General features: G+C 37.4%; 1 protein-coding gene across 1 annotated transcript; it reads left to right on the forward strand.

The window, feature by feature from the left end:
* The first annotated feature begins 4,907 nt into the window (after positions 1-4,907).
* Positions 4,908-23,423, forward strand: mknk2 (MAPK interacting serine/threonine kinase 2). The gene is given in 14 exon segments (NM_001079304.1): positions 4,908-4,966; positions 7,823-8,020; positions 12,680-12,764; positions 12,978-13,079; positions 13,272-13,369; positions 13,786-13,865; positions 14,134-14,207; positions 14,728-14,832; positions 14,962-15,017; positions 15,384-15,479; positions 16,850-17,044; positions 17,155-17,319; positions 17,403-17,446; positions 18,129-23,423. Coding segments are annotated over 13 exon segments (1,401 nt in total). The 5' UTR covers positions 4,908-4,966; positions 7,823-7,969; the 3' UTR covers positions 18,379-23,423.
* The last annotated feature ends 1,141 nt before the right edge of the window (positions 23,424-24,564 follow it).

Genomic DNA, 24,564 nt, shown 5'->3' on the forward strand with positions numbered 1-24,564 from the left:
TGTGAACTTTTAGATAAGGGCAAAGTGGTGATTTGACGCACAATACACAGTAAGTAATACACAAAGTAAACTTTTAGGTAGCAAAGACATCAACCTAGAGGAGATTTATGGCATGTGGATGCGCACTTTGAATTTGTAGGAGAAATGGAAATAAGTCATAACAGGATTCTGGGAAGAAATTCCTTAAGGCTCCTAGAAAAGTCCCATTTACATGGGTTTATCCTATAGGCTAAAGCTCCCCCACTGGGTTTAAAGCAGAAGCCAGGATAACAGCTGATCAGATTCCCAACTACAGACCGGTCTGTAGTTGGGAATCTGATCAGCTGTTATCCTGGCTTCTGCTTTAAACCCAGTGGGTGAGCTTTAGCCTATAGGATAAGCCCATGTAAATGGGACTTTTCTAGGAGCCTTAAGGAATTTCTTCCCAGAATCCTGTTATGACTAATTTGCATACGTATGAGGCGGTCTCCTCAACCCTTTTAGCTTGTAGGAGAAATGGAAAAACACTGAGGAATGATGTATGGTGATGAGAGGCAATGAGAAGTAGGTCCAGACTGCTTAATTCCCGGCAAAATCAGGGTAGTTGACATGTCAGAGATAAAGGCAAAGTGGTTATTTCATGAACATTACACAGGTAGTGTTAACTTTTAGGTAAGGGCAAATTGGTGATTTAATGCACAACAAGCCATTGTCTCAGATATAAAGAAAGTAGGCTTGTAATGCCCTGGCAAAAAAAAAATCAAACAATCAAACAATTTGCAAAGGAAAACAAAAAAATTAAAAAAAAAGTAAAGCATGTTTGTACACTATTTAGGGGCTATATATTATTTATAGGGGTTATAGTGCAATGATTCTGATTCATTCATCATAACAATCTTAAGGGCTAGGGCATACGTGGCATTTTAACTACTATGGTGCTCTCTGGGAGAACCGCAGCATTCAAAATGTGTTAATCACCTGTCACCGCTTTCCATAGAAAAGCACTGGAAACGGTCTGCTTATGGCAGAAACTGGCAATGACAATCCAAAAATAGAATTGTAAGACAGATATTCGCTTGAGTGACTGTTTAAATTCTTAGCAAATAATGATTAGCTTGAGACTTTACCAGTGGTGTCCAGTAAGGTTCATACCCATCATCACCTTCTGTCACAGACTGGTATTGTATTTGTAGGATAATGAAATGACATAGAAGAAAAAAAAATTGCAGAAATGTGCAAAATGTCTCAATATTGCCTTAATAGTGGGCTGCTTAGTTATTAACAGGTAAATAATACCTGTTAAAAACTAAGCAAACACCATGAGCTCTAAATACCTTGGTGAATGCAGCTCTGTATCGTCATTTATAGTGTAACAATAAGGTGCTGCATTTCTCTATGTGAAAATTTAAAGGAAGTTACCCTGCTGTTTATACAAACCTTACCTCCAGATCCACAGAGAAACAGTGCGGCAACAAATACACTAGTGTTATCTAAAACAAACTATTAACAACATTTAGTAAAATTATATCAGCCCATGAGCTCAAGCATCTGAATGCTCAAATGGCTGAAAGATCTATTTGGCAGGAGATGGGAAATTCAAACTATTTGACCCCAAACTATTTATAACATTTTGGCATGTCTTGGGGTTTTGCAGTAGTCAGTAAAGAACAGGATATGGAACTGGACAACTTTTCCCATATCCCATAATATCTACAGGCACTGGTTATGACATTCAGTGTTTTGATCTCCACAGGTTGCTTCCTGATAAAAACCATGGGAAGTGGTACTGGCGGACACAGACCAGTAACTCTTGTTTATAACTCACCTATATCTAATATGGACACTAAAAATGTTTCCCAGTCAACACAAAAAATATCAAGTAACTTGTTTTGCTACAAATAGCAAATTAAAACACTATGAGGCTTATTTAGCAACAAGGGTACTAAACCACTGCAGCTGCCCAAGGCAAGACTGGTTGATCCTTCCAGAGACATTAACATGTAACACAAAAAAAGTTGCCAAAAAAATGTAGCTTGCCTATGCGCAAACCAGTTACACAGGATATGCTGGCATACAGTTAAATATAAACAAGACCCCCTCCCCTGAAATGCTGCACATACTGTATTGGATTGCTTGCCTCTAATTGATTGCAAGTATTATACAGTGAACCAGGCTGTGGAGGTTAACAGGAGGTTAATAGACAGCAGTTATTTTACTATTTGGCGAGAAAAAAGGCAAAAAGTTTTTTCTGAACTCCACAGGATATGCTGGGATATTGTTGGCATCCTGTGGCCTTGCCCAGTGCCCTACCAGCTACCTGACTTCCAGGAAGACTGAAGCCAGATAACCTGTTCACTTTCAAGAGGGTAACATGTATGATGGATTAATATTAGACAAAAACATTCTAAACAGTTTGTACAGTTCTTATCTTATACAGCTTAACTGAATATCTTCTGGACTTTGATCTGTCAGTCATATCCACTGTTCTGTAAGCATAATCTTAGTTTTTGGTGTTACCTTTTACACCCTATAATGTAGCAAAAATTAGTTTTGTAACTGAATAACTTTTTGGAAGTCCTCTGCTTTGTTTAAGCCATGACACACTTTTACATAGCTGAGTTTTAAGATCAGATTTAGATAGTAAAGACTCAAATTATTAGGTAAGGAAATACCACCTGATTATCATCCCAGAGAATTAAAACACCTAGCTCTAATGTCTCCTTCAAATAAACTGAGAGTTCAAGAGTTTCGGATACTTTGTTTGCTTCATACACAAATATGTAACTTTGGATCATTTTTCTTACTTTTTTGCAATCAATTTTGGTGCTGCAGTTAGTCTTGGAATTATAACTACTGCTAGGTAACAGTTTGGAAATCAAAATGGAATACAAATAATAGTAGAGGGCCTGAACATAAATATAAGCAATACAAAATAGGACAAGCAATAAAAATAAAGTCTCTAAGTCTATATTTGACAATCAAGGACTGTACCAAACAGGTAGCATTTTCAGTTACTGTCCAGAAAGAGGCTTAACTAAAAGGCATAGCCATAGAAAGTAAAACAGTAAATTGTTTACATTAGGTTCAAATACAACATACAAAAAATGTATTTTAAAGTAAACTTCCGTTTTTATGGGAAACCAAAATCCTTCGGGAAAACCTGATATCTGGATGCCTGCCTGCCTGATAACTGCATGAAAATCAGCAAGATATAATTTGGGCAGGTTTGATTTTCCTGTTGGGGCAAGGACCTACTACATTGATTTGCAGAAGGCCCTGCATTTGTAACAATTATGAGCCAATCTCAACTTAGGTTGCCACCTGGCAGGTATTTTGCTGGCCTGACCAGTACAAATGACTTAATTATGCTAATAATAAAAATTATAAGAAGGCTATTATTTTTTTTCCAAGAAATGGTGGCAACCCTATCGTTGGCCTGATACTGACACAAAAAAACTAATTTTCAATATATGAATGTACGTAAAAAGTTCCCCATAGGTCATGTTGATCTTTTTTGGCTGATAGGGCTGCTTTTGTAAATGATTGTTACTTGAAGTTCCTAAGGGCTCTGGCACATGAGGAGATTTGTCGCCTGCGTTTTTTCCACCTGGCGCTTTGGCGACAAGTTGCCACGACAATACCCACGAAGAGATTTCATGGGAGTTGAGCTCCAGGCGATCTGCTACCCATGGTACCACTCAACAGTTAAACCTCCCTCATGTTTACTCAAGTCGCTCAGAAAAGGGTCTGTGTGCGATTTGAAACAGCAGGCAACTTGAAGTAGCCTCGTATGTTTTGACGCTGGCGATTTACATTGATTTAGCACTGGCGTCTTGTCGCCAAATCGCTCTTTTAAAAATCGCCGGCGACAAATCTCCTCGTGCGCCAGAGCCCTAAACATGACTGTTTTGTCAACCTGACTGTCCCTTCTCAGCCTGCCAGTTATAGCTTTTAATGCAACCAGACTACTACTGCACAAATATGGCAGCCCCCTCATAGAGGAACATGGAGGATAAGACAGGTATTGTTCAACCTACAGGCAAATACTTTTATGGCAAAATTTTAAAGCTTATACAAGGACAGTGTAATGATATATTTAAAAAACGGTTTCATTTCAGGTGTCAGTATCTCTTTAAGGTGGGCATATCAGTTAAGATCCATTAATTATAAAAATATATATAAGCTACTTGTCTGAGCAAAAAAATGCTTCAGTTGAGCCAGTACATGAATCACACAGCATATTCATAAGAAAGAGCATCCAGTTAACTTGCCTTGAGTTGCATCATATTCCATAAACAGGGCTATGTTAATAATAGGTTAAATGTTGGCGTCTCTAGGTAAACTACAAATATTTAACACGTGGATCAGCATTTGGTTTCCCACAACAGGCAAAATTAAAGTTATATAAATACTTAACGTTGACTAGGCCACTAGGAGATAAATCCAGTTAAACACTAAAGCAAAGCACAAATTATTAGCGAATAGGTATTTATTCATTTGCTCACAGCAGCAACAACACTAGATTTGATGCATATAACTTTCAGAACGGAGTTATACCACAATAAGTAACATATGATGGAACCAGCATCGCTGCCCCCTGAACAGCGGGCTGAAAAGTTCTGGAGCCGAGCAGCGATTATTCATAGATAGCGAACGCAGGCTAGCAGCTTAGGTGATGCAACATGTTTTCGAGTCAGGAAGAGGAGGGGCCCCTACCAGGGTTGGTTAGAACCGGTCTCGCAGAACTGAACAGCCTGGTGGGCAGGAAGCTGGAACAAACCTCTGATTCGGCGCACACACAGAAGCACGGACCTCGCTCGTCTTGTGAGCGCCCAATCGCTCTCCATCACATGGGCTGGAAACCACGCCCACCTGAGAGCTAATAAAAAGCTGTCAGCCGCAGCGTCAACGTTCAGCCCTTACATGTAAACACCAGCGGAGTCTCGGAGGCTGTGAGCAGTGCCCCTTCCACTGCAGAGCCCTCTCGGTAAGCAGGCTGCGGCGCTCAATAAATGTATTAAAAGGACTAGTCGTTATAGAGGGAAATAATTTTATATCTGGTGGGCGCATATATAGATATGTGTATTAATGGATGTACCTGCGTCATTTATATGGCTTTCAGTCTCGCTTTGATTTAGATTTGGATTGTAAGCTCTTGTGTTTGTCTTTTGTGTCGGCTATGGGTTTTTATTACTGTATGTAATCTGCATGTTTATTGTACAGCGCTCTACATAAACTGCATTAAAAATTGCTGACCTGAATGTTTTTGCGCATGACTTTATCTGGAAGGTTCCTGCCAGTGAGCAAGTGTTGGACATTGTGCAAATAGCTGCAGTACATTAGGCTGCGGGGACATTGCGCTGCGCCGTAGTGTTGGTACATTGGGTACAGAGGGTTGTTGCATGTGGGCGAATTAATGAGCGAATCATTGCGGTGCTGCGGCAGAGTGGAAGGAGCCTGTGCTGCGTCTATCGCCGTTTCTGTGCAGGGGCCTGAGGATGAAACAAAAGGATAGTAATAACAATAACAATGTGGCCCTCGGTGCATTGTGTTTGCAGCCCCCTGTGCTGCGGCAGGCCCATTCCTTTGCAGATGCAGCAAATGAGGTCACTTTTATTGTTACAGTTGACATGGTATACTTAGTGCGGCCTGCCCTGTATCATTCTCATGCATCAGATGGGAACATGGACATATGGGAGGTGTGAACAGCAGGGCGACAATGTGGCGACTATTTCTAACATGCCTTTATTGTGTTAGTGTTGGTGCCTGCATTTGCTGATCAAGTTAGAGTACCCATACAGATACATTCATAACCGCCTTCTAATAAGGGAGCCTTTTTATTCGTGAAAAGTAAGATTCTACTGTAAATCCAAAAGGGAAATCAGATGAAAAACTTTGAACATGTTTGCTTTTTAGTATCACAAGCAAAACCATCATCAGAAGTCCCTGAAAAGTTTTTGCATTGCATATTTAGTCATAAAGCATTGGCCAGTTGGCCACCTTTGTACCAATAATTATAAATTATTATAAATACTGCTGCTTTTATGTTCTTGGATTAACTATTCTACATGCGCTTTGGTACAACACTCTCTAAACTTGGGATACAAATGTTCTACTTGGACAAAGGGTTGGTCTTGTCTTGTTAGATCAAAAGAAAGAGAAACCACAGGCATAGCTTAATCTGCCCATTCCCACTTTTAGAGATGGAATACTGTGACAACTCCCCATTATATTTACTTATTGCTCAGTAATGTATTAGCAATAGATCTATTGTCTTATAGCTGCCTTCCGGAATTTATGTGCTTCCCTTTCCTTCTGTATTCCCTGAGCTGGAGGTGTGGCTCATTGTGTGACCCCCCCCAACCCTCAGCCTTTTAAAGGGGGGGGGGGTGTACCCTATGCAGTTTGACTAATGCAAAAGCCATCTTCTATTACTTACAGGACAGCTATGTTAATAAATGTTTTTTTTTAATTTGGTAACCAGGCTTCCAAACTGCAGTTGTACTTCAGTAACAGCTGGAAAGTAGAAAGTTGTTCTTGTAACCTAAATCATGAAGGCTTTTTTTTAGTCAAATATATTCTTATGCTAAGAACTGGGTCTCTTTTTTTGTCTCATGCATTTATATTGTAGATTGTCTGTCTGCCAGTAAATGTGTATTAAACTTGTGTATTAAACTAGAATTAATGAAAAGTCAGTCACACATCTAAAGATGTAAGTTTATAAAGTGAAAATGCTTGATTTACATGTAATGACTATACCTGCCAGCACCCATCTGCATCTGCAACATAATATTTCTTGGTAGCAAAAATCCTATTTTATATAGGTAGGGTTTTCCTCGTATCAATGCAGAGAGCTATGACATTTGACCCCTGTTTATCAGCATTTGAGTACTAGTAGCAAAATGTCCTGTATTTAGGACCACCATACCTTAAAAAAACTTACAAATTAAATACATTGAATAGAATTGTTGGACACCAATGTGGATTTATGTAGTATGGATGTAAATCATCCACAAAGCATACATTTTTACAGTATAACAAGTTTTTTTCATAGACTGAAAATCATTAACTTTTTTTTTGTTTATTACTGGCTCTTAGTATTGGTTGCCTGGCTTATTTATTTTTAGAAAGGCTAGACAACTGTATTCAACACTCTTCTGCTCAATCATCGAAACATTAGATTTACTGTGTTGAAACAAAACTAGTGTTACTTGTGTTAAACAAACCTAGATCTTAATATTCCCATTCTTGGTTGATACACTGTTTCAAAATGTTTACAGTGTGAAATGCTGCCACTGGAAAATAATAATTTGTTAAAATAAGGGTATTCTTTCAAGTAAGCAATTTCTTTTTTCAGATCTGTGAATTTTTGGTCACATTTTATACATACTAGTCAGACTTGTTTCAATACTCCCAAGAAATGACTCCATTTACACATTGTTTTTTCTCTGTGTAACAGCACTGCCCTCTGTAGTTTCTTGATTAATGAAATAGTGTGTGTGTGTATGTATGTATATGTGTGTATATATATATATATAATATAATATTATTAAAAATTTTCACTTCTCCCCAAACGACAGTTTGTTTTGCAGACAATATTTGTTGCGCACCTCTGATGAGAGGATGGTTACACAAAGAAAATCAAGTGGACAAATTTTAATTTTAAGATAACATTCATCAGTAAATATTAGAAGATAACATTATATGCAATCACAAAATCATGTTGTGAAGTGTGTTCACCAATGTATAGTCATTCTAACACTGTCTACCTTCATCTAGCTAGTAAAAGCTGTTTGAAAAAAGCAATACTTAGTAATGACAGATATATATTTTTTTCTTTTAGGGTCTCTTTCCAGCCATCTGGGATCTCTGCACCTCCAAATTCATTTTTTTCACAAACCCCCAAATTTCCACCTTCCCATATTTTTGATTCCCATCTATCGTTTGGATTTTTTCTAACTCAGGATTGCCTTTTTGTTATTTGGCCACCATGGTACAGAAGAAAACTACTGAAATGAAAGGATTTCACCGTTCTTTTAAGGTATGCTGAATGTTAAGTTAATTTGTATATTCTGTCTGTGCTGCTGTCACTGTCCTGGGACAGAGAATGGGTTTTGGGTTTTGTCTGCTGTGACCTGGAGTGAATTTCAGAAAAGTCACTTTTTTTTTTTTTTTTTTAAATCACCCATTGAGTTATTAAGGTTTTCCATTAAGGCATCTCCATATGTTGGAATTTATTGGGCCGTTTTTTGTGTGTCTGGCATTGCTTATGCTCATTGTGCTGTGGGCTACTGTTGAGAAGTTAAGCATATGGGTTATGGGAAGTCCTCAAAACATTAGCAAAACGTGAGGGTTACATCTGACTTATAAGCTGATGCTACAGAGCCAATTATTTAAAGACCATTAATATCAAAAAGTAATTAATCATTTATTTTTTACATTTAAAGTTTGTATTGATTAATCAGTCACCTACAGATAAGCTATTTCTTGGCAACAAACACTGTATTTTATATAAAAGAGGTTTTATTCTATAGCCCATAGAGTGCCATAAATGATATTTTACCCTTGTTCATCTTGTATGAACACTAAACACATTGTATTCTATGCAGCTTATCTGATATCTGCTATATATAATGTGGCTTTTTGCCTTATTCACCTTGAACGTCTGTCACCATGAATACATAGCAACTTATTTATATAAACTTTAGTAAGGCTGATGGCACACAGGGAGATTAGCCGTTGTCGAGCAATGTATGATTTAAGCATTATTACTGATTTACTGTATTAATTCTAATCAGCTTTGTATTGTGACTTGTATATTGTGAGTCAGTTGCCTAAGTTCAGGCAACAGACATCATCACAGAACATGTGCTGTGAATCAGCTACAGAGAAAATGAGGAACTGCTGGGGGCATCTTCAGAGGCACAGATCCTCACTGATAAAGAGCTGTTGTGGGGGAAGAGGAGGGGTTTGTTTATGGTGATGATTTTAACACCACCTTTTGGGCAGATGCTTATCAGATCTGGTAGTCGCACATCTTTCTGTCTCCGAGGCAGGATTGAAAAATTGCAAATGTTCAGTTTTGGCTGCCTAAAATATTTGTTGCTCCACTGAGCAATTGTTGATTATATGGCATAGCCTGCTTGGGGTGCAGATTCTAGGGGCCAATATAGTAAAAACGCTTTTAAGGAGAACTCTTATGGAAATGTACTAAATATAATGCAATCCTCTATTTCAAACAAACTTTGACTCAAAGCCTGCATGAAGAAAGATAGTTTAGTTACTCTAAGCTATCCACTTTTAGTTAAGAAACTGTACAAAAGTTTTTATTTATTATTTTTGAGAGAGAGTTTAGATTCAGTGTTGGTCTTCATGGTAGATTCCCCCTAAGTTGTCACCAGGTGTAGTTACCTCATGATTACCAGCCATAGGTACTCCCAACTCTTGCAGCATTCCCATTAGCTATTACAGAGTAAATAGACGCGCAAGCTGGGTATATTCTCACAGCTTCTTTGATATCAGTGGAACTGTTGTCGTTGTAAGTGTATTTGTACCCATATATTCATGCATGCACATATGAATAGCTAGGTGGTAATTACATTGTTACAATCAGAACTGAATTTGTTGGAGCATCCTTTTGCATAGATGTATGGTTATAGTAATTTGTATAACATGGTTTTGTGATGTGGTTAGGCAGAAATGCCAGATATTTTCTTGGGTTATTTAGCAACCCAATCCAGAAGGGTTTAGTAAGGGCATGGTTTGAGGATTGAATGCTATTTAAACCAAATGTGTAAAACACTCACTGCTGAAAAATTATTCTAGCCTTTCAGCTCATAAAATCCCAGTGCTCTATCCTGTGTCGGTATGTGTTTTGTTCTGTTAGAACTAGTCCTTCCTTTTAAGTGACGTATGTCTTTGCGTCCTTCCCCTTGTTTAAAATAAGACTTGTTGCTGGGCAGAGGTGGAAAAAAATGGGAGGAGTTGAGGTGAGAGAGTTTAAAGGGCTGCCTAAGATTCATAAACACACTCCTGCTTAGCAGCTTGGTTTGTGTGCATTATTCCTTCTCTCATCTTGGGGATTTTTTTTCAACTGACGTGAAATCATTTAACCACAGAACAGAGACGCATGTTTCTTTTTATAAGCTGGTTTCACTAGTTCCTCTCTAACCCCTTGGGTATTGTAGAAATATACATTTCTGTTTTAGTATGTATGTATATCTTTATTTATAAAGCTCTACTTATGTGCGCAGCGCTGTACAGTAGAATAGATTAATACAAACAGGTGGTATTAAGATAACAGATAAATACAAAGTATTACAATAAATGCAAATACAAGATACAGTTGCAATAAGATAAGAGTCAAAGACACAAGAGGATGGAGGTCCCTGCCTCGTAGAGCTTACAATCCTCTGTTCCAGCACTTTTTGTTCTTAATTCAGTCTTTTTAGCAGTATTTTGTTTCGTTGCTGCTGTGCTTCGTATACCTCTTGAGGAGTTTGATGAAAAATGCTGAAAGGATGTTTAATGGATTCCTTTGTGCTTAATATCCAATTTTGTAGACAATCAACATAACAAAAAAGCTAAAATGCTAAAGAGGTTTTAACCAAAATATAAAATTATGCATAACAAAGGTACACTCATTTGAAGCATGTTTGAAAGCAGTTTGTATGTATGTATAACTTCATTTATAAAGCACAACTAGGATATGCAGCCGTGTCATAGGAGACGGTGAAGAAAGTCCCTGCCCCATAGAGTGGGTGAATAACATACAGGCACAAAATAGGAGGAATAAGTGCACAAAGATAAAGATTTGGCCAAGGCCTTTGTTTCAGAACTGGGCATGTAATGTTTTGGTGCACCAAAAGAAAGGATTTGAGTTTATTTTTTGAAGGGGTTGAGTTTTCCCTAAAAAGAGAATAGATAGAAATGTTTAGGATGAGAGAGAGCAGTGTGTGGATGGTGTGAAAACTCAGTGGCTTTGAGAAAAACGGAGGAGATGACTAGGAACGCTGGGGAGACACATGCAGAAATGTAGTGAGGAGTGAAGGGCTTTGAATGTTAGCAGAAGGATTTTGTTTGCTATCCTTTGCTTAAGAGGCAGCCATGATTTTACTGAGGTTGGACAGGTTGCCTCTTAGGGCCGTGGCAGACGGGGAGATTAGTTGCCCGTGACAAATCTCCCTTGTCGCGGGCGACTAATCTCCCTGAAATGCCATCCCACCGGCGAGAATGCAAATCGCCTCTCAAATGTTTTAAATATATATTTATATTTTTTAAATTAAATTTGCTTCATGTGGAACTTTATATTTGGATTTACAATCCATTAAAGGAGCAGTCCAGTGTAAAAATGCAACTGGGTAAAATAGATGGACTGTGAAAAATTAAAATGTTTTCAATATAGTTAGTTAGACATCTGCCCACTCCAGACTTTATAGATTACATTTTTACCTAATATAATGGCCAGAACTCTATTTCCTGATTTCAGCTCTCTAAGTTGTTAGCAGTCAGTAGTTAGTTTGTATTTGAATCTGACCTGTGTGCTCATAAACTAACATTTATGTCTCATGTGGCTGCCCCTAAAGTCACTGACTAACTAACTGCTTAGAGAGCTGAAAGCATTAAGTAGTGTTCTGGTTATTATGTAAGAGATATGCCGACTTCAGTCTTTATAGATTACATTTTGCCTAACTAAACTACAGGTATGGGATCAGCTATGCCAGAAAGCTCCAAATTACGGAATACCTTTCTCCCATAGATGCCATTTTAATGAAATAATTTAGATTTTTAAAATGCATTTCCTTTTTTCTGTAATAATAAAACAGTACAGGTAAAGGAGCTGTTATCCACAATGCTTGGGACCCTGGGGATTTCCAGATAAGGGATCTCCATACCTTACGTCTACTAAAAAATCATTTAAACCCAACAGGATTGTTTTGCATTCAATAAGGATTAATTATATCTTAGTTGGGATCAAGTACAAGGTTCTGTTTTATCACAGGAAAAAGGAAATTATTTTTAAAAATTAGAATTATTTGCTTATAATGGAGTCTATGGGAGATGGCCATTCCGTAATTCGGAACTTTCTGGATAACTGGTTTCCGGATAAGGGATCCAATACCTGTACCTTGTATTTGATCCCAACTAAGCTATAATTAATCCTTATTGGAGGCAAAACAATTCTATTGGGTTTAATGTTTTGTTATTTTTAATAGACTTAAGATATGGAGATAAAAATTACGGAAAGACCCCTTATCCGGAATACCCTTGGTCCCGAGCATTTTGGATAATGGGCCCCATACCTGTTTATTACAAATATTTTTTATTTTGCGCAGTCTATCCATTTTACCAGTTTCATTTTTACACTGAACTGTTCCTTTAAATAGCTAGGCTAGTGTATAGGTTTCCTGTACATTTCCCCAAAACAGGACTAGGTTCACTGTTCTCCTGTATTGTCTATAATTATATCATTATTTATATTGGGTAAGCTTCCTTTTACAATTCTGCCATATTGCTGGCATGTGAGGCTTTCTTTTAAGAGTAAGTTAATTCAAAGTATTCATGACTATTCATAATGCTTAGTGTACATGTATGTGTACATTTAAATATGTAGAGAAATGTAATCTCTGCTCTTAAGACCTATTTTATTCATGATTTTTGGTGCAATATTTTCTCAAAAAAGTCTGCATTTTTCCAATAGGGTCAGAACCCTTTTGATGCAGCTTATGAGATGGAATCCAGAAACATGGCGTCAGTGTTCAATTTTGACTGTCCCTCACGTCCTGGTAAGTGAACCATATGCATATGAGAACATTTGTGAGTGGGAATACAATTGAAGTCTAGCTCTTTTGCTGACTATATCTTTAAAGCATACCTTTAAAGCAAAAAAGATCTGGGCATCAGCAGCACAGGCCTAAAATACTGAACAACTAGACGGTGATTTTTGCTAGATATGCACATTTTTTTTTCTTTGACTGCATCTTTACTTTTTGCCCTAGATGTGCCTTCCAGTGCCCCCATTGACATCCCTGATGCCAAAAAAAGAACCAAGAAGAAAAAACGCTGCAGGGCAACAGATAGCTTCACTGGGCGGTTTGAAGGTACGTTATGGTAAAAAAAGCTTGCTTGTTTTCATTGTACTATCCCTCCACATTGTCTAGTTTTCATTAGCATATAGCCTCTTCTTTAACCTCTTCTTTATTTCCTGTACTTATCTCCAACATTGCTCTGTGCGCATTACCACTGAGTATCAAGGTCTGCAGAAATCAAGTGTCTCTTTGTGGTCTATCTAGATATGTACCAACTGCAGCAAGAAATTCTTGGTGAAGGCGCTTATGCAAAAGTTCAGAGCTGCATTAATCTCATCACCAATAAGGAGTATGCTGTGAAGGTGAGGGGGATCTTATTTAAAAAAAAAAAAAAAAAAAAAGGGCATTATACAGTGCAGTTCTTTGGACGATTTAGACTATAAAACCAAGCAAATAAATAAAGGAATACAACCCAGTGCTGCTTTATATCTATTAGCAGAGTGAATCTCAGTCTTTGTACTTTGTACCCGTGTATGGCCATCTTTGAAGCTGACCTTTATTGTATTATGGTTTAGTGTCAAACCCTGCCCCCTACAATAATATATGTCTTTCCATATTCAAGTGTATGTGATAATGTCCAGAACCTTCTGTATTAGTACCAACGTTTGCCTAAGATTCAGATGAGGACATTGGCATTTCTTTTTCAATAAAAGGCTTTCATAGCTTTATCAAGATAATCATTTGTAGCAATCTATTTAAATTTCAATCTCTTTTTCAGATAATTGAGAAAAGGCCTGGCCACAGTAGAAGCAGAGTTTTCAGGGAGGTGGAGATGTTGTATCAGTGTCAGGGTCATAGGTAAGAAATCTTTGACCTTCACATTGGGATAACTGCTAATTTACAGAGTTTAAATATTTTTAAACTCTGTGTTGTAACACTAGATTATATACCTGTATGATGGGATGACATACAGTTTGAGATCACCGATTTGTCTGGCTGATTATTCTTTATTCCTTTCATGGTCTTTGCATATTTAGACTTGTATATAGATATGTATATACAGTTGTACATCCTTTCATGCACATGCTTCTACTGCCAACAACAAAAATGTTATTCTTCTCTACAGTAATGTATTGGAACTAATAGAATTCTTTGAAGAAGAAGATAAATTCTACCTGGTGTTTGAGAAGATGTGTGGTGGTGAGTGTGTTTCTTTTCCCTCCCCTTTTAAACAAAACTTTTATTTATGTACTGCAATACAATAAAATGTTTGCTCTTCTTACACCTGCTGTTTAGTCTTCTATGTCACTTTTATTTTATTACATAAACTACAAAGTTCATGGAAGGTTTGTAACCTACCTTAGCTGTGTGGGATTTGTCACAAGTTCTTGCATGACCATTGTTGTTCTTATGGTAATTAATTATCACTAGACCCAATGCATATGTTTTTGATTACATAATGATTAATTTTTATGACCATTATATAAAGTATGGAACTCTGTACTATTATAGGTCATAATGGAACTATTCAGTTATTTCTATGCACCATGTGATTACACTGAATATGCTTGTGTTACCTCGAAAGTTTTTTCTATCAGAAATGTTTTTAAGTTAAGCAGATTTTCCTGAGGCCTCAGTTTTACACAGCTGCATAATTAAGATTATTTCTCTTGTTCATCTTAAGGCCTGTTTTAACATAAACTTTGTATTTGGCCTACAGGTTCCATACTGAATCATATCCACAGACGCAGGCATTTCAATGAACGAGAGGCCAGTTTTGTGGTGCGGGACATTGCAGAAGCTCTGAACTATTTGCACAACAAAGGTATGTCCTCAGCCGAGTAGGCTACTTACAATCTAGGTTCAAGGAAAAGTTGAGTTACTGAACCCTGCAAACTACATCCTGCTAAGTTTCCAACTCTAATAATTAACCTAGGTTTATATTATGTTGCAGGCATAGCACATAGGGATCTGAAACCTGAAAATATCCTTTGTGAAAGCCCTCATCAAGTAAGTTTGCTCATGTTTTCATGTATAAAGCCGTGCTTAATGTCATGTTTGTAATCTGATTATTTCGGAGAATAATATGGTTGGTTTAACTGACTTAACTCATTACCTAAAACAATTCAGTAACGAAAATGTTCCGTATATTACCTGCTCTTGTACTGCTGCTTGATAGCCCTCAGGAATAACCTATTATTCATTATATAAAATATGTGCAAAGCCTTAAGCAAGGGCCACTAGCACTAAAAAGTGTGTTTACTTCCATTCATGACACTCAAATCTGTTACTCCAGTGATATGCAAAAACATTGGTTATTTAAACATTTTTGGGGCTTGAGCATTCATTATCTATTGTCTGCCTTTCCTTGTGAAGGTATCACCAGTGAAGATTTGTGATTTCGACCTTGGAAGTGGTATAAAGCTGAACAGCGATTGCTCTCCAATCTCCACGCCAGAGCTGCTTACACCTGTAAGAATTAATTTTAAATGATCGTATCTTTTCTTTCTACTGTGCTCCATATTTGGTTAGTGTACAACAAAGCTCTTATAGTCTTATAGGAAGCTATTTAGTAACGATCAGATTTGTATGCAGTAGAAACAAATTTCCTGCCCTGCATCAGTATGAAGAAAAGCCATGTATTAGTATGGGTATCCATTTGCAGTCCAGAGGTCCAGCACAAACAGATGTACTGGGAATAGCGTGTGCTCATGCAAGTCATCAAGGTCCTAGTGGCAAAAAGCAAGCCAGGGTTTAGGATCTTTCTGTTTGTGCTGGTAATAAGAGAATGCTTCTGCTTTATTTGCACTGGTCATATGCCTTAATTCATTTACTTTAAGAGAAAGCACAAAGCACTGAGATATTCAGCTTACTGTTAATATGTGGCTTTCTTACTTTATCATTAATTCGGGCTGATGCGGGGCATTCGTTTAGATTAGTCTCTCATCACCCAATTAATTTTCTAGTTCCTTTATTTAGCACCAAAACATTTACACTGCCTTTGTGATTACAGATTCACATAAAGTTTCAGGGTCCATTTAATTGGCAGCCACTTCATGTGCAGGTACATTTTTAGAATGCAGGAGATAGCCTTATATGCTGGAATGAAGTTAAAATAAAAAAAATTGGTGTGTAAAACCAAGACTGTTTGCATAGGCTATCTGCCCTGAGGGGTGGTTGTCCTGTGGCTGCCAGAGGCCTTCCCACCCACTCTCCTCCCTTCTGCCTTTTCTCAGAAAGCAGCTGTCCTCTGGCATAATCCCAGGGTTGTTTTGGCAAAGGCTTTAGTAGGGAGTGTAAACTTTATTGTCCGAAAGTGACCTTGTGTGCTTATTAACTTTTGCTTGGTAGCTACTTTTCATATGCTGATTGGCAGTAAAATGAATGTGCTTACACAGTACACACAGTACATAGATTTGAAAGATGTACAGTGTATATATTCCCATGTATCTGTCTGTCCGTTTCGATTGCTTTTTTGAAATCACGTATCTTATGTGTTTAATTGTCCGTGCCTTCTGGATGCCTTTCTTACTACAGTATATGTTGTAGAATAGTGTTTGTTTGATGGATACGGAAAAGTACTCTTTGCCAATTATGCCATTTTTGTAAATATTGATATTGTCCTTTTTATCAGTTGCTGTAATCTTAATAGTCAGTATGTTTGCAATTGATTTGAATATAAATAATGATTGCTGTGTTGGTGAAATGACCAAATTTTAAATATTTTAATATTGTAAAAAAAAGAAAAACCTGTTTGCCAAGTTACAATGCTTGACTACTGGTTACATTTGGCTGTGGTTGCTTGGGTATCCATGCATTAATAGTAGCATCTGTCCTAACAGTGTGGATCTGCAGAGTACATGGCCCCTGAAGTGGTAGAAGCTTTTAATGAAGAAGCATCAATATATGACAAACGTTGTGACTTGTGGAGCCTTGGAGTGATCTTGTACATCATGTTGAGTGGATATCCTCCATTTGTGGGACACTGTGGCAGTGACTGTGGATGGGATCGAGGCGAGGCTTGTCCTGCATGCCAGGTAAGATTTTTTTATTTTCCCCCCTTGTTTTTGTAGTACTGCCTGTGTTCATGCTTTTACACTACAAATTGAATTCCACTTCATTTGAGTTTCTCCTTATTTTGCCCTAGAACATGCTGTTTGTAAGTATCCAGGAAGGAAAATATGAATTCCCTGAGAAAGATTGGGCTCACATCTCATCTGGAGCAAAAGATCTTATCTCAAAACTGCTGCTTCGAGATGCCAAGAAGAGACTGAGTGCAGCGCAAGTCCTGCAGCACCCATGGGTTCAGGGGGTGAGTTACCCTAATTACTTTGTATGTTCAGCATGAAAAGCTTGGTTATTCTGTTCCCTTACATTTATTTATTTTAATTTCAGAATGCTCCTGACAACACACTTCCCACTCCAATTATCTTGCAACGGTGAGTAGCATGGTACTTTTGCCCATAAATGTAACATTTTTTTGAGCTAGTTACACATCATACAATATTTATTGGTTCTTTACTTGAGGTTAGTGGCATATGTGAATTTAGCAACCTTTCAGCTAAAGTAAAGTTTAAGGGGGTTATGTAATAAAAGGCAGTAAGTTTGCCCAGGAGCATTACCACATAACAACCTATCAGCAGGTAGCGTTTACCGGTCACCAGTTTAAAAGTAAACATCTTATTGGTTGCTATGGGTTACTGCTCCTGGGCAAACTTAGTGCCTTTTATTACATATAGGGGTTAATTTCTTACCTTATGCACCACTATTTATATTTGAAAACAGTATGCCAGTGTCTCATTTCCTATCATTATGAAGATCAGCTGTGTAGTCTCCTAACTACTTCCCACACTGGAAGTGTGTTCTATATATCAAATCTTCATTTCTGCTTAAACGTTATTGAAGATTTTATACAGGGAGCTTTTAATCTGGCAGTTTTTCTTGTGAGAAATGTGGGCTACAAAGCACACTAACTGGCACTGGCCAGTATTGCCCATTTGGGTCAGTGGGAGGTAGCAGGGATCCATTTTGCGTTTTTAGTCATGCCACTTGTGCCACATATTCCCTGGGAATCTAAGCGTATGCCTAATTTTTAATTTTTTTTTAATTTACCATGCACAGGAACAGTAGTGCCAAAGATCTTACTTCATTTGCGGCAGAAGCCATTGCAATGAACCGCCAGCTAATGGAACGGGAGGAGGAAGAAGAAGGAACCGAAAGCTCCTCATCCTGCCCCATTGTGGTGAAAGCTACCTCTTGCTCCATGCAACTATCTCCACCTTCAGAGTCAAAACTGGCAAAAAGGAGACACGGCAGCAAGGGGGGAATATCCCCTCCCAGTTTGGCGCCCCTGCTAATTGTCAGTGACTAAATATACCTGTCTATATTTTCATTTCTGAGTCGCATGTGCATTTGCGGCTTATTTTATTTGCCTATCCTGATGTATGGGTCTTCTTTACACTGCTTTTGGCCAATTGTGCCATCAACAGTTTGTAGGTTAAGGTGGTACGCACAATGATTTATCCAATTACACATTTAACAACTTTTTAAGGTGCCGTATAAGAAAGAAATGTTTGGGCTCAAAATGTATTTGTTCCCCTCCTGCTGACTGCAATTCATTCTTGTCAGGGCGCTGCATGGAATCTAGTTGCTATGCTGCGGCAATAGTACAAAATTTTGCCTTTTTCTTTAGCATTTTTATACTGCTGAACAACACGAAAAGGATATAAAACTTTTATTACAAAAAGTACAGGTTTTTAAGCTTAAACTTGGATAAAACGGGCTAAAAATATTAAGTTCCCTTCAGATTTAGTTATTTATGAAAATAACTAACATCTTTGCAGTGGTTACAGTATGAGTCCTAAAAATCCATTCTGGTTTGTATGAAACTGCCTATGGTGAGGCAAACAATGATACAAAATGAGTCAAATGTCCTTATAGAGCAGTGGGTGAAGAAATGTGTGTATGTGTGTATATGAAAATATAGTATGCTCTCACAGTGGTGTGAGTATTTTATATGGGATAATATATTCTTTTTTTAATACACAAATTTTATACCCAGCAAAAGATTTCATATTGGCTGGCTTCCATTTAATTTGCTGGAGTATAAAGGTATTTTTTCCATTCAAAGAGAATGCCTTGAAGGCCTTTTTTCTTTTTTCGTTTGTTTGTTCTCCCATATTTTCATTTTTGTTTTTACCAAAGGTTCATCATTTTGCTTTTTTGTTAACAGGAAGGCGATTCCTGTGTTGGCAGACTGTGAAATTACTCCTTTCACCATTGGGTATGTGTAGGAGGTATGGGGTTGGGGTTGGTGTCTGAAGCAAACATGTAGCATTGAAATTTATGTTGACTTCACCCATTCATTGTAGAATTGTGGGGAAAAGGTTGCACATGTGGAATTCAGGAGTGTTGCTCAAGTTCCTGCACTCCTAATCCATGTACATATAACAGATGCCCTCACTTTTACTGGGTTTAGTTGATTTCCTGCTTGAACTTATTATCTACCTTTTCTTAAGCAGTGATGTTGATCACTCTACTTAAGCATCTATATTCAAATTAGAACCTGCCTTAGCATTTAGGAAATAATTATAACTACCCTGTATAGACTTGAGTATTATTATTGAGGTCTGCTAAGGGAAGCAGATGTTATATGAGTTCCCTGCTGTTGCAATTTAAGCAATATTTGCTACTTGTTTTGAAAGAAACAAGATAACAAAAAAAACTGGTTAGAAAGCAACATTTTTTACATGCAGATAGATCTTTATCACTTGGCTCAAAAAATGATGAAAATTATTTGCTTAATTGTTTACTGTTTTGCCCATGTTGCTGAATTTGTCCAACTTTTCTGCAGGAAAAAAGTTTTTATATTTAGACTTAAACTGCTTGTACACATATATCCACTAACCCGATGTAAGTAGGGAGATAATGATCCAGTCCTGAATTGTTTTAAACCAAATTCCTTGTTATACTAAATAGTAACATGAAATAAGGTCTCAAAATTGCCTGTAGGGAATCATTATCATGCTATAACATGGGTATAGTTGCTATCTCTGCATATCGGTATATCTCTTCCACATATGTGTCGGTAAATGTCAGTGTTTTTTGCTTCAATATTGTCCACATATTAAGTCCACATTCTGCATGGCTAACCAGTTACTTCTGTTCAATATGCTGTAAATGAACTACAAATTAGCCTTATTGCATGTGGATTTGCATTGTCTGGTATTTAAGGACTGAGGTGGCAACTCAGCATACAACATACATCTTATTTATCAGTCATTCAGTGTGTAAATTTAATATGTCATAGACATACAAAATCAGCTGAATGGTAGATATATCAAGTATGGTTGCACAGAAACCAGTCTAGATTGTGGCTTTTGGCTAAATTACTTCCTAAAATTTGCAGCTCTAGAAATGTTAGTGAAGCGGGAGTGCTCAGGTCGTGCACTGTGTACTGGTATTTTTATAAGAAAAGTTTTGCAGAGCGAGTTCCTGGAGGATCACATTGCATAATGGCATGTAGCATTTGGGAAACAATTTCTGCTCCTGTTGTGTAATAGTCTATGAAAGCATTCCCAAATGTTTGGTTCACTGATGCAAAGGGCAGGGATGTTTTGGTGCAGCAGAGTTCTTCAGTTTGTTGTAAAATTAAGTTCAGGGGATAAAATGAATTGCTGCTCTGGAAAGAATTGATATACCAGTGAGAGTAAAGCTTTAGTTATATATTTCTGCATTAAAAGAGCTGTAGCCCTCTGCCTACAGGCTGCTCTTTTTTTCTACTTCTCTGCAGCATTGACTTTGATCTGGCAGAATGTAAAAATAAGCAGCTACATTAAAAAATTAGTCTACCAAATTCTTGCTAAAAACATCCAGTTTAAATTCCAAGCCCCACACTTTATGAAAGTATTTACTTGCCTGTATTTGTGTTCATTTAATTCAGTCTTAAGCTTTAAGCAATAAGGCACTTTGAGGGTTTGGATTCCACTCCACAGAAGTAACTCATGTGCAAAACAGCAGTGTCGCTATAGGGGTCCTTTATTATGTGCAGGGAAAAGAGCAATGTACAAAAAAAGCGATGCAACCTGCCGTGTTTTGTGCACGTTATGCCCTGCTCTACATGTTGATGAATTGCAGCAGGTCTCTGTGCTCCATATCACAGCACAGAGACCTGTGTGTTCCTCAGTGAATTCAGTGCTGCCTGCATTAGCCAGTGCTGTACTCCTCAGGGTGTTGCACCCTCTGCTCCTCCCCTAACTTGTGCATCATTAAAACATGCAGCTAGTGCCACCATTTGCATGCCACATTGCCTGCCATAAGGCAGAATGCAGCCAGACCTCAGACTGAAGTGTTTACTGCATGAGCACTAAGGATGCTTTTGTGTAAATTCTAGCTGTCTAATTACATTTTAGTTTGGGACAATGACATTATATGTAGACATGCGAACGTGAACCAGTGAACATTATGGTCATGCTTTTACTGACATGCCTGTGGCAATTCAATACTTGTGAAAACGAATCTTTAGAAGTTTTGTTGCCCCTGACTTTTTATGGGTGACAGAATGACCTGTGTGCTATTCTAAAGGGGCTTTGTCAGGATAAATACTCCTCAGTCTTGATAAAGATGTCCCCAAACTGCCACAGGAATTGGCGTGAGGTTCAGATAGCTTAATGATTGTCCGCATTTAGCTGTATGGGCTAGGCTAGCCATGATTTTCATATCGGTTTGTGTTGCTTTACATTATTCTGCATCTGGTATTCATGTGTGGGATGTGTCTTTCTTCACACACCTACAATGTATACATAATTGTAAGTTTATCAAAGTAAATCTATCAGGGTGTTTCACATTCAGTCACCCTCATAGGGTTGATATACACAATCACATCGGGATCTAGACATTCCATTACCAGAATGATGGGCACTGAGTCTGATACCCCTCCCATGTTCCTATATTCGTGTTGTGCCCTCGGCTAAGAGTGTGTGCTTCCCATATAACTGCAGAACTAGAATTTGAGATCCCACTACAGGGATGCATTTGCAATTTCTTGAATTATTTTTTCAAGTATTTTTTCTTTTGTTATATCCAGAAGAAGATTTTCTTATATTAAGAACACTTGAATCTGCTGTGTGCAGAAACATGTATGTAAACATTGTTGAGGTCAGGGAAAAGTATTGCAAGGGTTATGAAATGACATTCCCAGGGACTTTATCACCTGGGAAGCTTTTTTTTTTTTTTTTTTTTCCCTTTAAATTCCTTTCTCTCAAGGTGGTCAAGGGAAAAGGATTTAATAGTATCTGCTCTTTTCTGATTCCTTGTCAAACTCTTAGCAGATGTTGCTTTGTGTTTTGTTTTTTTTTACTACCTATTCAAATGGACATAATCGCCCTGTAAAATGCCTTTACTTATGTTTTTTTTATGAAAAGGCACTTCAACTTTATATTAAAAGTGTTAGGTTGCAGGGAAAATGCCTATAAAACATGAATACGTTTTGTATAAAACATCTTATTGAGAACACCATTTTACCCAGAAAAAAAATAGAATGGTTTCTGGAAGTTTTCAATAATACAAAGATGTAATGGGTTTTGTTATTTTTTTTTTTCCAGGAAGGGCATGTTCAGGTTTAGATAAGCTTTGTAAGTGGTACATTTTGTGAAAGGAAATTCTGTAGTTAACAGAAAATTTGAAAAAAAAAAAGTTTTTCTAGCATAGAAGGTAAATCACTCTGCTTTTATAAAGTCTGATTTCTCATTAAGGGCGTTCTCTATGGTCTGTGTAAATAAAAAGGGTTTTACTAACCATCCCTGTTATGGAGAACATGAAAAATCAACTTTATTTTTATATAAAATTCTTTTCAGAAAAAACTATTTGGGCAAAGTCTAATTCAAAATAAGTATTTTTTTTTTTTTTTTAACTGCCAAAGGTTTATATGCAACATACTTTGTAATGCACTGTGCAATTGTGAACTTCCCTAACCTGGTTAAGGGCAATGCCACATGTGACTCTTGTCCTGTATGCAACAAAACATTCAAAAATACTTTAAAAATAACAATTAACATGTGGCGATTGAGCTTAATAATGGGAAAGTGCCATCAAATGTAAAGTGTTTTACATGTGGTGTCCCCATTTTTCTGAATTTAATGGTATTTTTAGATGTTTTGTCGCCTGTTGGAGAGGTGATCTGCTGCAGGTGAAGCACTACTTGTGACAGAGCCCTTAAGGTAAAAAAAAAAAAAAAAGTTTTTTTTTCCCTTCGGGAGGGTAATGTAATGAAAAAAAATCTGGAAAAAAAATAAGCACTTTACTGTATTTTAACAGGTTTTCTGATGCAGCTAAGTGGAGATCTGTCAAATCTCCTTATTCCATCAGAACTTTTGTATTCAGTTTTTGTAATAATTGAAATAAAGGTCATAAACATTTGCAAATTTTTTGTCTTTCATTTTTTTTCATCTGAATATACATAGTGTGGGCATACCAGAAATATTATAGGTTTAATGTATCTCTGTACAGTTTGATATGTGCAAACTTACTGCTGTGCCTGGAATGCTGGTACGTTATGGGAATATGTTCATCCATCTGACCAGACCCTATCACATTTACACACATTAGAGGTTTATTTTGTATGTTTTTTTTTTCATTTATATGGTGCTACTTGAGCTCTTAGAGTTGTGCAGGTTCAAATAATACATTTACTATAACATGGAGCAATGCAATAAAATTATACAAAACAAAAAATCATTTAAACATTAGGATTCATGATTTCTTAGGATCAAGTACAAGTGCTGGTTTATTATTACAGAGAAATCATTTTAAGAAAATCTACATTTTTAAAAATGGGAAGTCTATGGGAAATGGTTTTTCTGTAATTAGGCGCTTTCTGGATAATGGACACCATACCTGTAGCTGCAAGAAAGGAGCACTGAATTCTGCATCTGCCAGACTTTTTAGACTCCTTGAAATATGTTGACAGTTGAATATAAATACACAAACAAAATGCACCATCTGATTTAATGTGATATGATTTACATTACAGTCTGGGGATCAGAACAGGTTTGTGCTGTTGTGTAACATGATTTTATGGGTCAGATAAACAGAATAGTAAAATAAATCTGCATCTATAGTTGCACATAATATCACAGAATAGTAAAATAAATCCGCACCTATAGTTGTGTAGCCAAGCTGGTTTCATTGAAAGTAAGCCTATATTCCTGCTTTATGTGGATTTTCACTGTTGATATAAGGACTGCAGCAGTATGTATAGTAATAGGAATGAAGGGACTACAGATCCCAGAAGGCCATGCTCTGGAGAGGATGTGCTCCAAAAAGGAAGAGGAAGAAGGGAGGAAGTGGATCTGAGCACCTGAGGGGTGGAGAGCTGCCAGAGATCTCTGCTAAAGGCCAGAGTATGTGTGTGATGCTGCATGGAAAACAGTGACAGAGATCCCCCCTGCGCAGTGTGGGAAGCTGAGTGAAATCCTGCCAGCACTGAAGGGAGACCTGCATGTCCCAAACAAGTTTCCTGTCTCACATCTCAGTAGTAAGTGTGCCACAGTACTGAGAT

The sequence above is a fragment of the Xenopus tropicalis genome, chromosome 1, assembly GCF_000004195.4.
Source record: "Xenopus tropicalis strain Nigerian chromosome 1, UCB_Xtro_10.0, whole genome shotgun sequence".
Lineage (NCBI taxonomy): Eukaryota > Metazoa > Chordata > Amphibia > Anura > Pipidae > Xenopus > Xenopus tropicalis.